This window comes from Pelophylax lessonae (genome assembly GCF_965119305.1).
Source record: "Pelophylax lessonae genome assembly, chromosome: 5".
Taxonomy (NCBI): Eukaryota; Metazoa; Chordata; class Amphibia; order Anura; family Ranidae; genus Pelophylax; species Pelophylax lessonae.
In genome coordinates this window covers 118,912,230-118,926,031 of record NC_138772.1, presented here as the reverse complement: position 1 = coordinate 118,926,031, position 13,802 = coordinate 118,912,230, and the positions used below count along the sequence as shown (strand labels likewise).

Sequence of the window (13,802 nt, the reverse complement as noted above, 5' to 3'; positions counted from 1 at the left end):
CCTAAAGTGGGTGACCTAAAAGGGAGTGACACCAATGAAACTTCACAGGCAATGCAGGGGTATCAAAGAAGATGCAACCAAGTGGCACTAGTGGATATGACAGCAAGCTAGCACCTTTCATTGAATGAGCCTGAGAAAGGGTTACTGTCAAACAGCTTAATGAATGGGCAATGGTGACTGCATTGGTTTTGCAGACATCTGGCCCTGCCGAGTATACTGTCATTTTTAGTAGTGTTATTTCCAAAGCGCTACTACATATATCATTTTACTTCTATTTGCCTTTTTGGACTGTGTAGTTTGCTCATACAGGTTAGTTTACCTGCCTTCTACCTTGTGGCTTATACTTGCCTTCCCTTTGCTCCTCTTCCCCTATGTACACTTGCATATTATTAGGTTATGTGCACTTGGAATTAATATTAGTAGCAATAACAATAATGAGTTGCATGAGTATATGCACTAGCAGGATAAAAAATGTAATATCATATACATCTTTTTTCCAGATTCAAATAGAAAAAAAAAAAAAAAAAAAAACTAAAAGTCGCCTATGGAAAAAAAGTTAAAAAATAAAACCACTTCAATTCAGAGGGTGACATCACAATCGTTCGGGGGTCACGTGAAAGAAAACTATCCCAAATCTCCTGCGATGACGCTTCACTATAATGCAGGAGAATCATTTTGTGAGATTTGGGATCCTAGTCATTCCCAGGATCTTGTCTGAAGGACTTAAAGTGGATCTTCACACTCCCAATCAACATGGATTATTTTTAACCCTCATGCTGCTAGCATTAGTAAATAGATAGGAAAGTGTATTATATTTACCGTACGAGTTTTAAACTTTTTTTTTTTTTTTTTACATTTTTTTAGTTACTTCCTGGTTTTCTGCCTAGGCAATGATGTCATACACCCCAGGAGTCTTCAGGAGGGGGAGGAAAGGAGGAGGGGTTTTCCCAGCTAAGCACAATTTCCTGCATGCATACTTGAGCTAAGAGCAGAAAGTAAATGCTACATGAATCATTTGCCCTTACTCAAGATGGCCACGACCAGAAATGCTAGGGTGTGTTTTCTCACCAAAATAAAGCATGGAGACATGGATGGATTGGGAGTTTGTTTTGAATATTAAAAAATTTATGATATAATGTTTTTGGTTTGTGGTGCTCAGATGCCATGAAGAACCGCTTTAAGCCCCCTACACATTATGAGAAAATCGGGCGAACAATTGGCCGATTTTCCTCAATGTTTCACAGCAAGTCAGAACCGAGGATGGAAATAATGTACGAAAATTCTCATATGACAAAGGCTTTTTTTTTTTTTTTTTGTAGTTTCTGATCATGTGCAGTCTTTTGGATCTGATATTTCTCATGCGAAAATTGTACACATTTCATTAAAAATTGCTAGTTCGGTTTGCGTGCGAGAAAAATGTTGGAATTTGTCCCTTCTGACATTTTACTTCAGAAAGTCGGAATCAGCTATGGAAAGTTGTGTACACACCATCAGAAAATTGTACGATCATTCCTCTGATAAAAATGTTCACCCGATTTTCTTATAGTGTGTAGGAGTCACTAGATGTCACCCGTACGTATGTGCCGTGGCCAGAAGCTGGGGTTAAGGCTGCATTCACATGTCAGCTTATAATCGCGGGCAGAACCGCCGCGGTTCGGCCCGCGATTCGGAGATTTATTGCAAATCGCGGGACGCCTAGCGTTGCCCGTTGATTTGCAATAGCCCCCCAAACGCCGAGCGATGTTGCCGCGATTTACGCCCGCCGAATCGCGGCAACATCGCGCAAACAAAATCGCGGGACGCAATACGCTCCAAAGAAGCTCTTGTACTTTTTTGGAGCGTATTGCGTCCCGCGATTTTGTTTGCGTGATTTTGCCGCGATTCGGCGGGCGTAAATCGCGGCAACATCGCTCGGCGTTTGGGGGGCTATTGCAAATCAACGGGCAACGCTAGGCGTCCCGCGATTTGCAATAAATCTCCGAATCGCGGGCGGAACCGCGGCGGTTCTGCCGCGATTATAAGCTGACATGTGAATGCAGCCTAATGCCCCGTACACACGTGCAGATTATCTGCAGACTTTTGTCTGCAGACTTACCTTTTCTATGTAGTGCAAGGGCCTGCCGGATTGCATACAAATTGAAAGTGTTTAGGTTTGACCTCATATTATATGGTTTTGGTAAGTCTGCAGACAAAAGTCTGCAGATAATCTGCACGTGTGTATGGGGCATAAGATAAGTAGATTTTGTAGCTTTTTAAAGTGTGTTCAAAGCTAACAGAACACAGCAACCTTTTTCTCAGAAGGAACGGCTGAATGTGACCACATGAAGCACGCAATGTTCAGAGAGCTGTATTCTTACTGCTGGAATATTAACAGAATTTCTCTGGCTTTTAACCAATTTGTGGTATGTGTTGCATTCTAAGCACGTCTGTGTTATTGTGTACTGTGCAGACTGACACTATAAAAACTATTTCCTCCAGAAACACCCAGAGCACACAGCCTCATTCCTAACTAGACTGCACATGTCATTTCTGAGCTTATTTCATTCACCAAACATCTCACGAGGAGTGATTTCAGCTGACCTACTTATTAAATGTCTCTAAACACGCAAATCTGAAAACAACAAATCCTCCACTGTCCTAGAACGTTGTGCTATACGGATATCTAAAAATTCAAGGTTTCTTGTTGGTGCTCCAACTGCAGCAAATGCACCTAGGTGCATTGTGATTCAACTAGACATGAAGCAACACGGTGCAAAGAATAGCGTATCTGGCACCAGCTACTTCTTTAAGGCCCCTTTCACACTTATGCAACGCGATTTTACCGCGATTTTGCAGCGCGATTTTGCAAGCAATGGAAAGACTATATGCCTCAAAACGCATTAAAAATCGTGGCAAAGTAGTGCAGGAACTACTTTGAAGTCGGTGCGACTTCAAAACGCACTGATATGAATGGGGCTCATTGAAAATAATGGAAAACGACTTGTCATGCGATTTTGCGGGACAAATCGCACTAGTGTGAACGGGGCCTAAGAGAAACCTGGGTTGCTATTGCCAAGCTCTTTAGGAAACAGACAGTTGCCTGGCTATCACGTTATTACTTATTTTTTTTTTTTTAATAACATTAGGCATTTCCTGCTGGGTTGACATGCACTTAGATAGGTGTTGACATACATTTTTAATACTTTTTTTTTTTTCAAATTTAGAGTGAATAGGTTCAACATCATTGGCCAAAGCTTGTTAATTACATCTTAATGCACTGCTGGGCTTCCAACACATGCAAGGCTCGTATAAGAAAAATTGAGTGAACATTTTAGTCCCGGTTCACACTACCGCGACTTGTCAGCCTGACAAGTCGCGGTCCATTCTGTGCTACGGGAACCGTTCTAATAGGAGCTGTACTACTTTGGGGCGACATCGGAGCGACTTGCATTGATTTCCATTATGTGAAGTCCGTGCAAGACGCGTCGAAGTCGCGGTTCACGCGACTTCACAGGTTGCCCCCGAAGTCGGATCGCCATAGTGTGAACCGACAGACAGAGGAACAATCCTACAATTTTGTGCTAGGGAGTACACAACTTTCAACAGTCAATTCTGACCTTTCGAATAAAAATATTTCTCGTACGGGAACAGAACAAAATGATTTTTGTTTAATGTGTACTGTTTTTGTATGAAAAAAAAAATAAAAAAAAAAAAAAAAAACACAAACAACACAAAAGAAAGACTGCACATGATCAGAAACAATAAACAACAAAAAAAAAAGCCTTTGCTGTATGAGAGTTTTCGTACATTATTTCCATCCTCAAGATCTGACTGGCCATAAAACAATGGAGAAAAAATAAATAAATAAAAAAAAAAAATAGGATGATCATTCACCCAATTTTCTTATATAGTGTGTACCCCACAACAAGCAATACATTATTTCCATCTTCGGTTCCGACTTGCCATGAAACAACAGGGGAAAAAAACTAAAATAAATCGGAGGATCATTCACCCAATTGTCTTATATAGTGTGTACCCCAATTAACAACCAATACTCACACTGCATACTTTCCTGGAGTAGGTTACAAGGTAGGTGGGTGCTCCCAGCAGGAAACTGATAAATGCACACCAATCTGTGATGTTAACCAGCAGACACAGGCTCTTCAAAACACATCCAAAAGTTTCTATTTCAGGTGATTAAATTAAATCACAGCAGAAAAGTGCAAAGTTTGAAATACACGCAGGACCCCTCGTCAGACATTGTTATAGGCATGCGACATGTACCTGACAAAGGGGTCCTGCATGGCCCTGAAACAATGGACTCTTCTGCTGTGATGTGATCACTTTGAATTAAAAAAAACTTGTGGATGTAATTTGAAGATCCTGTGTGCGCCGGCAATATGAATGTTAATCCCAATGTGCTAAAACACAAACAAAAAGGATCTATTTTTCAAAAAATCCTGCACTCCAGCACTGATCCTGGAAAGGATCTTATTGTGGGGGAGATGGACATGCGTTTTAGAGCATTATAATACAAGCATGTAAATGGACCCATAAGGTTCAGAGCATGCAGGTTGCAATCATGCAGCTGTGGTGGTGAAAATCATTTTTTTTTTCAGTAAGTTCTAAACTCTGTTGATAGCTCAGCACAATGTTAGGGAACCTGTGTGGGTTGATCCCAAGAAATCAAACTGATCATCATAAATAAATAACCATGTTTACAAATCTTAACATGCCTTTCCTCAATATGTCACAACAAGCAGAGCTGGTCTATCAGGGGCTCCACCTCTATTACTGTACATTGCACTTACTGAGATCTCTGCTTGGTACTGAGCCATTGGTCTCCATTCTCCTGCTGTGTACAGCTCAGATTGATGTAGCGCTCCCAGTCACAGTGGTGCAGTACAATCCTCTGAGTGCAATGATCTTCTCATAGGTCAGTCTCTGTCCCAGGCTGTAATGTATGTCAGTGCATTTGGTCCAGCAGCTTTTTCTGCTGAGTGATTTGAACACGCCCAGCCAAACCCATCCAGCCTGCTGAGTGCTCAGCTTCATCCTCTGGAGGGGAGGAGGACACACATTATAATACCATGACTGTGTCACAGCATGGAGGAGGCAGGACTGCTCATCTGATTCCACTCTGCAACCAATGCTAAGGCTCACCTGACTCTATAGTACATCCATTATATCTGTGTATATAAACTGCATTACTATCCCAAACAAGAAGAAACAAACCTGGAGGAGCACCCAATCACATCACAGTTTTCATTTCTGTAGCCAACTACAGACTTGACAAATAACAAAACAAAACAATAAAAGACTCTAAACATCTTCATATTTCTTGTAAAGTGGATTTTAAGGTACACAGAATAGCAGTATTTAGCCACTTGAGCTCCTGGAAGATTTTACCCCCTTCATGACCGGGCAATTTTTTGCTATTTAGCATTGCAGGACTTTAACTGGTATTTGCACAGTCATGCTGTACACAAACAGTATTTGATCAACACTGTGTTTTTTATTTTGTGTGATATAAAAAAAAAAGTAAAAATTAAGAAAAAAAATTTGGACAAAATGTATTCTACTACATGTATTTGATAAAAAAAAAAAAAACAACCCAATAAGTGTATATTGATTTGTATATTGTATACAAACTATAATATTTATACTGAAATTTTCAATTTTTTTATTTTTTTTATACTACTAATGGCGGTGATTAGCGACTTATAATAGGATGTGATAGTGCGATAGTGCACCAGGCAATCTGACTCTAATTGACGCAAGGGGGTAACTGAGTTAGGGCCCTTTCACACGGGCGCTCCGTATGTCCGCAAATCATCCTATTTTTTTTCGGATGATTTACGGACATAATGTAAGTCAATGGCATTGCGGATGTCAGCGGAATACCATCCGCTGACATCCGATTTTCTTCCTTTCAGTTCTGTTCCGTTTTTTGGAATGGAGCAGAACCCTATTTTTTCATCCGTTCAAAAAACGGAAAGGGAGCAAAATCGGATGTCAGCGGTGTCATCCGCTGACATCCGCAATGCCATAGACTTACATTATGTCTGCATATCATCCGCAAACGGATGGGATGACATACGGAGAGGTTGACACAAATGTCATCCGCTCCGTGAAAAAAAAAAAAAAGTCCCGCAGCGGAGAATAAATCCGGAGCGGCCGTGTGAAAGAAGCCTTTTTTTTTTTTACACGGTGCGGATGACACTTGTGTCATCCTCTCCGTATGTCCGCATATCATCCCATCCATTTGCGGATGATATACGGACATAATGTATGTCTATGGGGCGGGCATTGTGGATATCAGCGGATGACACCGCTGACATCCGATTTTGCTTCCTTTCCGTTTTTTAAACAGAACAAAAATAGGGTTCTGTTCCGATCCAAAAAACAGAACAGAACAGAACTGAAAGGACGATAATCGGATGTCAGCAGATGGTCATCCGCTGACATCCGCAATCCCATAGACATTCATTATGTCCGTAAATCACCCGCAAACGGATGGGGTGATTTACGGACATACGGAACGTCCGTGTGACGTGTGAAAGAGCCCTAACTGCCACTGATATCACCAGTGACATTAAAGAGGAAGTAAACTCAGCCAAAAAAATTAGTGCAGTCTTTTGCAGTTTTCAGCCGACAGGACAGCACCGGACAAAAGACGGCCGATCGTTCGGGACGTGTGTACGGGGCTTTAGAGTGTTTAGACAAACCATTTGACACTGACACTGACAAGTCGGAACCGAGGAAGAAAATAATGTACGACAATCCAAAGGCTTTTTTTTGTTGTTTATTGTTTCTGATCATGCGCAGTCGTTCGTTTCTGATTTAACAAGAATCTTTCATTCTCTTCCCCGATGAGCAAAATTTTGTAGTTTGTCCCTTCAAAAATTTTCGTTTGGGAAGGTCGGAACCGACTGTAGTAAGTTGTGTACACATTATCAGAAAATCATGTGAATGTTCCCCCGATTTTCTTATAGTGTGTACGAGGCTTGAAGCTGAATTCATACTGATGCGGTATACCGCATCGCATCGCATGCCATTTGTATAGGAATCGCAGGAGATTCCTGTACAAATGACATGCAAATTCAATGCGATGCAAATTGAACCATACATTATGGATGTAAAAACTTCAAAATTTATATAAAGTGAATATCTATTGTGAAAGTCCATGTTAAGGTGTACGTTTATTAAACTGAGAATTTGTTTCTCAGTTCACTTCTTGGCAGTTCTCAGAGGAAAATTATCTCTTCTGGCACCCTGTTTATGAAGTGGAGAAGTTCACTTTTCACAAGGAGAACAGAGGAAAAGTTTTTCCTCTGAAAACAGCCGAGATCTGTGTATGGGCTACCTGTAATCTCGTGAGACATAGCAAGATTATAATATGAGAAAATCACCGGTGCCCGTTTATTAAGCAGTAATATATTATCAGTGCTGAGTACACGTGTATTCTCAGAGGAGGTCCTCATAATAAAATAATTAGTCCCCCTACACAAAATATATATATAAATATATATATATAATAAACAAGCAAAAAATTGGGGGAGCAAACCCTGAACATGTATATCTAAAGCCGGTGCAGCTATGGACCAAGCAACATGTATATTAAAAAAGAATAGCGCAACCATGCAAAAGAAATGACTATTAAATATGGAGACAATCCATAAATAAAAATGGGGTTTTAGTCCCACCATATGGCCATATCGTGCTCAAGCCCACCACTGCGTCAAAGTACCCCATTATCAATACACACAAATTTTATATATATATATATATATATATATATATATATATATATATATATATATATATAAATATATATATATATATATATCTACATATACATACAGTATCTCAAAAAAGTGAGTACACCCCTAACATTTTTGTAAATATTTTATATACAAAAGTATATACAACAAAAGTGAGTACACCCCTAAGTGGAGATGTCTAAATTTGGCCGAAAGTGTCAATATTTTTTGTGGCCACCATTGTTTTCCAGCACTGCCTTAACCATCTTGGGCATGGAGTTCCCAGAGCTTCACAGGTTGGCACTGGAGTCCTCTTCCACTCCTCCATGACAACATCATGGAGCTGGTGGATGTTCGAAACATTGCGCTCCTCCACCTTCCATTTGAGGATGCCCCACAGATGCTCAATAGGGTTTCGGTGTGGAGACATGCTTGGCCAGTTCATTACCTTTACCCTCAGCTTCTTTAGCAAGGCACTGGTCATCTTGGAGGTGTGTTTGGGGTCAATATCATGTTGGAATAATGCCCTGCGGCCCAGTCTCAAAAGGTAGGGGATCATGCTCTGCTTCAATATGTCACAGTACATGTTGGCATTAATGGTTCCCTCAATAAAGTATTGCTCCCCAGTGCCAGACCATGACACTCCCACCACCATGTTTGACTGTAAGACACACTTGTCATTATACTCCTTACCTGGTTGCCGCCACAAACGCTTGACACCATCTGAACCAAATAAGTTTATCTTGGTCACATCAGACCACTGGACAAGGTTCCAGTAATACATGTCCTTAGTCTGCTTGTCTTCAGCAAACCGTTTTTGTGGGCTTTCTTGTGCATCATCTTTAGAAGAGGCTTCCTTCTGGGACAACAGCCATGGAGACGAATTTGATTAGGTCTGAGCACTGACAGGCTGACCCCCCACCCCTTCAACCTCTGCAGAAATGCTGGCAGCACTCATACATCTATTTCCCAAAGACAACCTCTGGATATGATGCTGAGCACGTGCACTCAACTTCTTTGGTCAACCATGGCGAGGCCTGTTCTGATTAAAACTTGTCCTGTTTAACCACTGTATGGTCTTGGCCACAGTGCTGCAGCTCAGTTTAAGGGTCTTGGCAATCTTCTTATAGCCTAGGCCATCTTTATGTAGAGCAATTCTTTTTTTCATATCCTTAAAAAGTTCTTTGCAATGAGGTGCCATGTTGTAACACTAACGAATCACATGACACTGGGGAGGGAAATCAGCTAATTGGGACCAATTTGGACATATTCCCTTAGGGGTGTATTCACTTTTGTTGCCAGTGGTTTAGACAATAATTGCTGTTTCTTGAGTTATTTTGAGGGGACAGCATATTTACACTGTTATACAAGCTTTACACTCACTACTTTACATTGTAGCAAAGTGTAATTTCAAAGTTGTCACATGAAAAGATATAATAAAATATTTACAAAAATGTGAGGGGTGCACTCACTTTTGTGAAATACCGTATATATATATATATATATATATATATATATATATATATATATATATATATACTGTATACCGTATATACATAAATATAGCAGGGGGACATATTTACTGTCTTGGGGGGTCTGATCGCGGAAGAAGGAAGTCAATAATCTTCCTTTTCCCCCCCTCTGTTCTTTCCTGATTCTGTCTTCTCTCCCCGATTGTCTACCTCTGGGTAGGTGAATCTGAGAGTGTGAATTCTAGCACAGATCTCCTTAATCCTGAAGCAATCCCGTGTGAATAATATCCTCAGTGAGAATAGAAAAGTCTCCTCTCCACCAGCATGCAGACACACTACACACTCACCAGACTCAGTTGACCCCTTATTACAGGGGGTCAAATGCGCATAAGAGAAGACAATCTCAAGATGTTACAAGTAGGGTCACATAAATGGAATCCAAGTCACTGCTGACATCCGTTTAATGTTTATGTAGTACCCTCCTAGGTAGGTGCTAGAGAGAAAGTATTGTGTTGAGGCATTTCTGCTTACCAGAAGGACTCCAGGTAAATCTATATTATTCTCTGCCTACCAGAGAGCAGGATCTGTTAGTGAGGTCTGCTCATTGTGCTCCGTTCTGTCTGCAGAGTGTTTCACACTAGTCCAATAGGGAAGCATATTGGACAGTGGGAGGAAACCTGACAAATGAGTGCACAGGCGTTTGATACAGCCCTGGTGATTTGGCAGAGGAAAGGGCCTCGTTGCATGCTGGAATACTGTATAAAAGCCAGGAGCACATTGGGGTCTTTCAGCTGGATAGCAAAGTCCCAGAGGGAGGGGGTGGCTGCCTTCTCCTCTGTAGAAGTGCCATGTGGCCTCAGGTAGTCAACCTGAGGGCCTGGAGAGTGCTACTGAGGAACTGAACCCAGAGGTCCTGCAAAGCTGACTGAAAGGGGAGACACTGGAGGATTTGATTCTGCAGTACAGTGAGTACAGATCTGTGTCAAGGGCCTGACCTGAGGGGGGGCACCCCTGCAGCTAGAAGAGTCAGTGGACAAGTGTCAGTAAAGGGGATGCTAGTTAGTGTCCCACAGATAATATAGATTCACCAGGTCTATTGCTGGAGAGAAAAGAGCAAGGAGATTTAACCCTTTCCATATATGTGGCAGTATGGAGTAAGCAGTGCAGCTGCTTCCACAAGCAACCTGGTGAGACCAAGCTCCAAAATAAACACTAAAACCAATACCCCTGGACTGTTTATTGTGTGACGAGCCATTGGGAGTAAGGAGGGATGTGTGAACTGTTCCCTAAGTGACTGCTGTTGGTAATCAGAGGAGGCCCAACAAGTCATCATACAGCAAGCCCTACGGGGACAGTGCTACATATAGATGAAAACTGTACTTTAAACTCCAATGGTGTCATATAATGGTAAAGAGGGATAGGAAAGAGGACTCTCATAGTGTGGTATTTTGAATTATTTATTATAAAACAGTAGTATTGCACTTACATTAGGGAAGACAAGGATCAGTATATTAAATAATGGGAACACTGGTTTGAACTCAACCCGCGTTCCAGCTGACCGAAAATGACGTATCTCGAGAGCACTACCCAACGCCATTTCGTCAGCCCATGTCTGACGTCATCAGGGCTCGCCTCATGGTGACATTGGGTGGCCCTCTTGAGAAATGAGGCAGGCACCTGCTGACTTGCAGCAGCTTCTAATGCATACTGCAGAAAGCTCAGACTGTGCAGCGAATTTAGGAGTAAGCAATTTCAGTAGGGGAAGGGCACCTGTATAATTGCGCAATACTGAAGGTAAGGCTGGAGTTCAGCTTTAGCCCTCATTCACTCGTGAACACGGCTTTGATATCGTGCAACTTTATCTGAAATCACATGGTTTCAAAGCCGAACATTATCAGATAATGAGATGGAAGTCCTAACTGACCTAATCATCAATAATGATTACAAATGATGTTCATGTCATACCAATTCCTCCCTAGTGGTAATGTTCTTAAGTAATTTGCGTGGAAGGACCATACATTTTCTGTAATCACCAATGATTGAAATCTATCCATTTGCATTGTTATCAGTTGCAGACACGGTTCATAAAGATTGCATCTAGCGTTACCTTCAGTAAGAAGAAAAGCTGTCAGTAACATGATACAACCTCCAAGCTCTACAATAATTGTAAATTGTAGGTAAGTGTTTCTCAGCTTGGATGGAGAAGAAGTGTGGAGGAGTCAGAAATCCTGGCTGTTATAGGTATCTGAAACCCCAACCCTCTCTCCCAGTGAGCCAGGGCAATAAACTTTGAAAAAGACTAAAATGACTGGCTCCCTTCATTGTCACGACTCTTCACTGTGGCAATGAAACTATCCATAGAATTATGTCAACCCACCCCTGCTCTGGATGGTGCGATTTTATTTCCTGCAACCACAGTCAGTGTTGATGTAGCAATCCCTCCCGCAGGGTTATTGTGTTCTCCCAGTGGGGAGCGGTCCCTACTGTGAGAACACGCGAATACTGCCAGCAGATAACCGTATGCTGAAAATTCGGCATGCTGGTTGTACCAACGTTGATCGGCCTACCCATGGATGGTTTGAACCTCAGCTGGTCCCTGATGAACTGGCCAAGATTGAACCATCTATGGCCGTCTTAAAGGAGAACTTCAACCAAAAGGGGAACTTCTACTTGTTTAACCCCCCCCCCTTTAATGATTGCCACTTTTTGGGGGGTGGGGGAAAGGTTATCTGGTTTTGACAGGTACCTACTCTCACAGCGATTTGACCAGAAGTTTGCCCCCCCCCCTTTCCCTGCAGCCTTCTGGGGCACGTCACAGGTTCCAGAAGACTTCAGGACCATTCAAAAAGTGCACCATGGCTCACACATGCGTAGCGGAAAACTGGCTGTGAAGCCTGTTTCCCATACTTAAGATGCCAGCGCCTGGAACCAAAGCTGATTAACCACTTTACCACTGGAGGATTTTGCTGTCTTACGTCTGGGCCACTTTTTGGGATTCGGCACAGTGCGAATTTAACTGACAATTGCACGGTCATGCAACGCCGTACCCAAACGAAATTTACATCCTTTTTTTCCCACAAACAGAGCTTTCTTTTGGTGGTATTTGATCACCTGTGCGATTTTTTGATCATGCGCTATAAACAATAAAAGAGCAACAATTTTGCAAAAATAACAATATTTTTCACATTTTTTTATATGAAATTCCCCCCCCAAAAAAATGTAAAAATCACAATTTTTTTTAATTTTTGGCCAATTTGTTTTCTGCTACCTATGTTTGGTAAAAAAAAAATCACAATAAGCGTATTTTGATTGGTTTGCGCAAAAGTTATTGCGTTTACTAACTAAGAGAAAGATTTCTGTTATTTTTGGTGTTTTTTTTTTTAACGAGTAATGGCGGCGATCTGCGATTTTTTTTTGCGGGACTGCGACATTGCAGCGGACAGATCGGACCCTTGACTGACATTTTTGACACTTTTGGAGGTACCAGTGACATTACTACAGTTATCAGTGCTATACATATGCACTGTTACTGTAAAAATGACACTGGCAGGGAAGGGGTTAATTTTATTGGAGAGGGAGGGGTTAATGTATGCCTGGTGCTTACTAACATGTGTGGGGGGAGGTGACTGAGTGACACAGGGACAGATCGCATGTTCAGCTACGCTGAACCCTGCAATCTGTCCCTGCCTGTCACTTAGGAAATCCGCCCGCTCTGTTTACACAAGTGGGCGGATCTCCAGACTCGATTCCCCGACGATCGGGGAAGAGCAGCGGCGATCGGCGCCGCTCCTCCCCTGGCCCGACTCCCGCTGTGACTGAATACAGCGGGAGCGGGCCTCCGGCGGCACGCGCGCGCCGCCGAGAAAGGGGAATGTCTGGCGACGTAGGTCTACGTCGTCAGACGTTATCGAGCCACTTTGCCGCAGTAGTGCTCGAGTGAGCAGACGGCAAGTGGTTAAAGAAACAGCTCGGGTGTCGACAGCCCTGGATCGCTGGACAGGTAAGTGTCCTAATATTAAAAGTCAGCAGCTACAGTACTTATACCAGCTGACTTTTAGTTCAATCTTATATTATTGAAGAGTATTCAAACACAGATGTAACATTACAAAGTACAGTGGTAATTCCAAATGAATGTTATAAAGAAAAATGTGTTTCACAAACAGTAGAACAGTCAACAAAGTTTGGTTGAGTAAAATCCAATTGCAGAATAAAATAGTATGGGAACATTTATATAAGTATATAGCATCAGCTTATCGTAGACATCAGGCATTGATAAATGAGCACATTATGGTATTTTAAGGCATCGCACAGTGTGTTGAGAAACTAATTCACTCAGAGAGTGGTACGCTGTTTAAATCACATAAGATGCGTTTTAGTGGAAAAGCTTTGCGAGACTGGTGTTTTAACTAAATTCAGTGTCGCAAAGTAGTTACAAGAAGAGGAGGACATGGAGACAGAAGCAGAAAGGAAGAAAAGGAAAGAGAAGCACACTCCATTGCGGCTAAGGGGTAGTTGTAACAGGTGAACCCTCCGAGTACTTGAACATGGACCATGAGGTCCAAGTGATGGAAAATTGTTCCTCTTTTCC

At 42.0% G+C, this 13,802-nt stretch overlaps 1 protein-coding gene across 1 annotated transcript in view; it reads right to left on the bottom strand.

Moving 5' to 3' along the window:
* PLCD1 (phospholipase C delta 1) overlaps positions 1-5,016 on the bottom strand; it is a 201,044-nt gene extending 196,028 nt beyond the window's left edge. Inside the window, exon 1 of the mRNA XM_082258051.1 lies at positions 4,791-5,016. Within this exon, the coding sequence (XP_082114177.1) occupies positions 4,791-4,827 (37 nt within the window). The 5' untranslated portion in view covers positions 4,828-5,016. The remainder of the gene's footprint in view (positions 1-4,790) is intronic.
* Between the last annotated feature and the right edge of the window lie 8,786 nt (positions 5,017-13,802).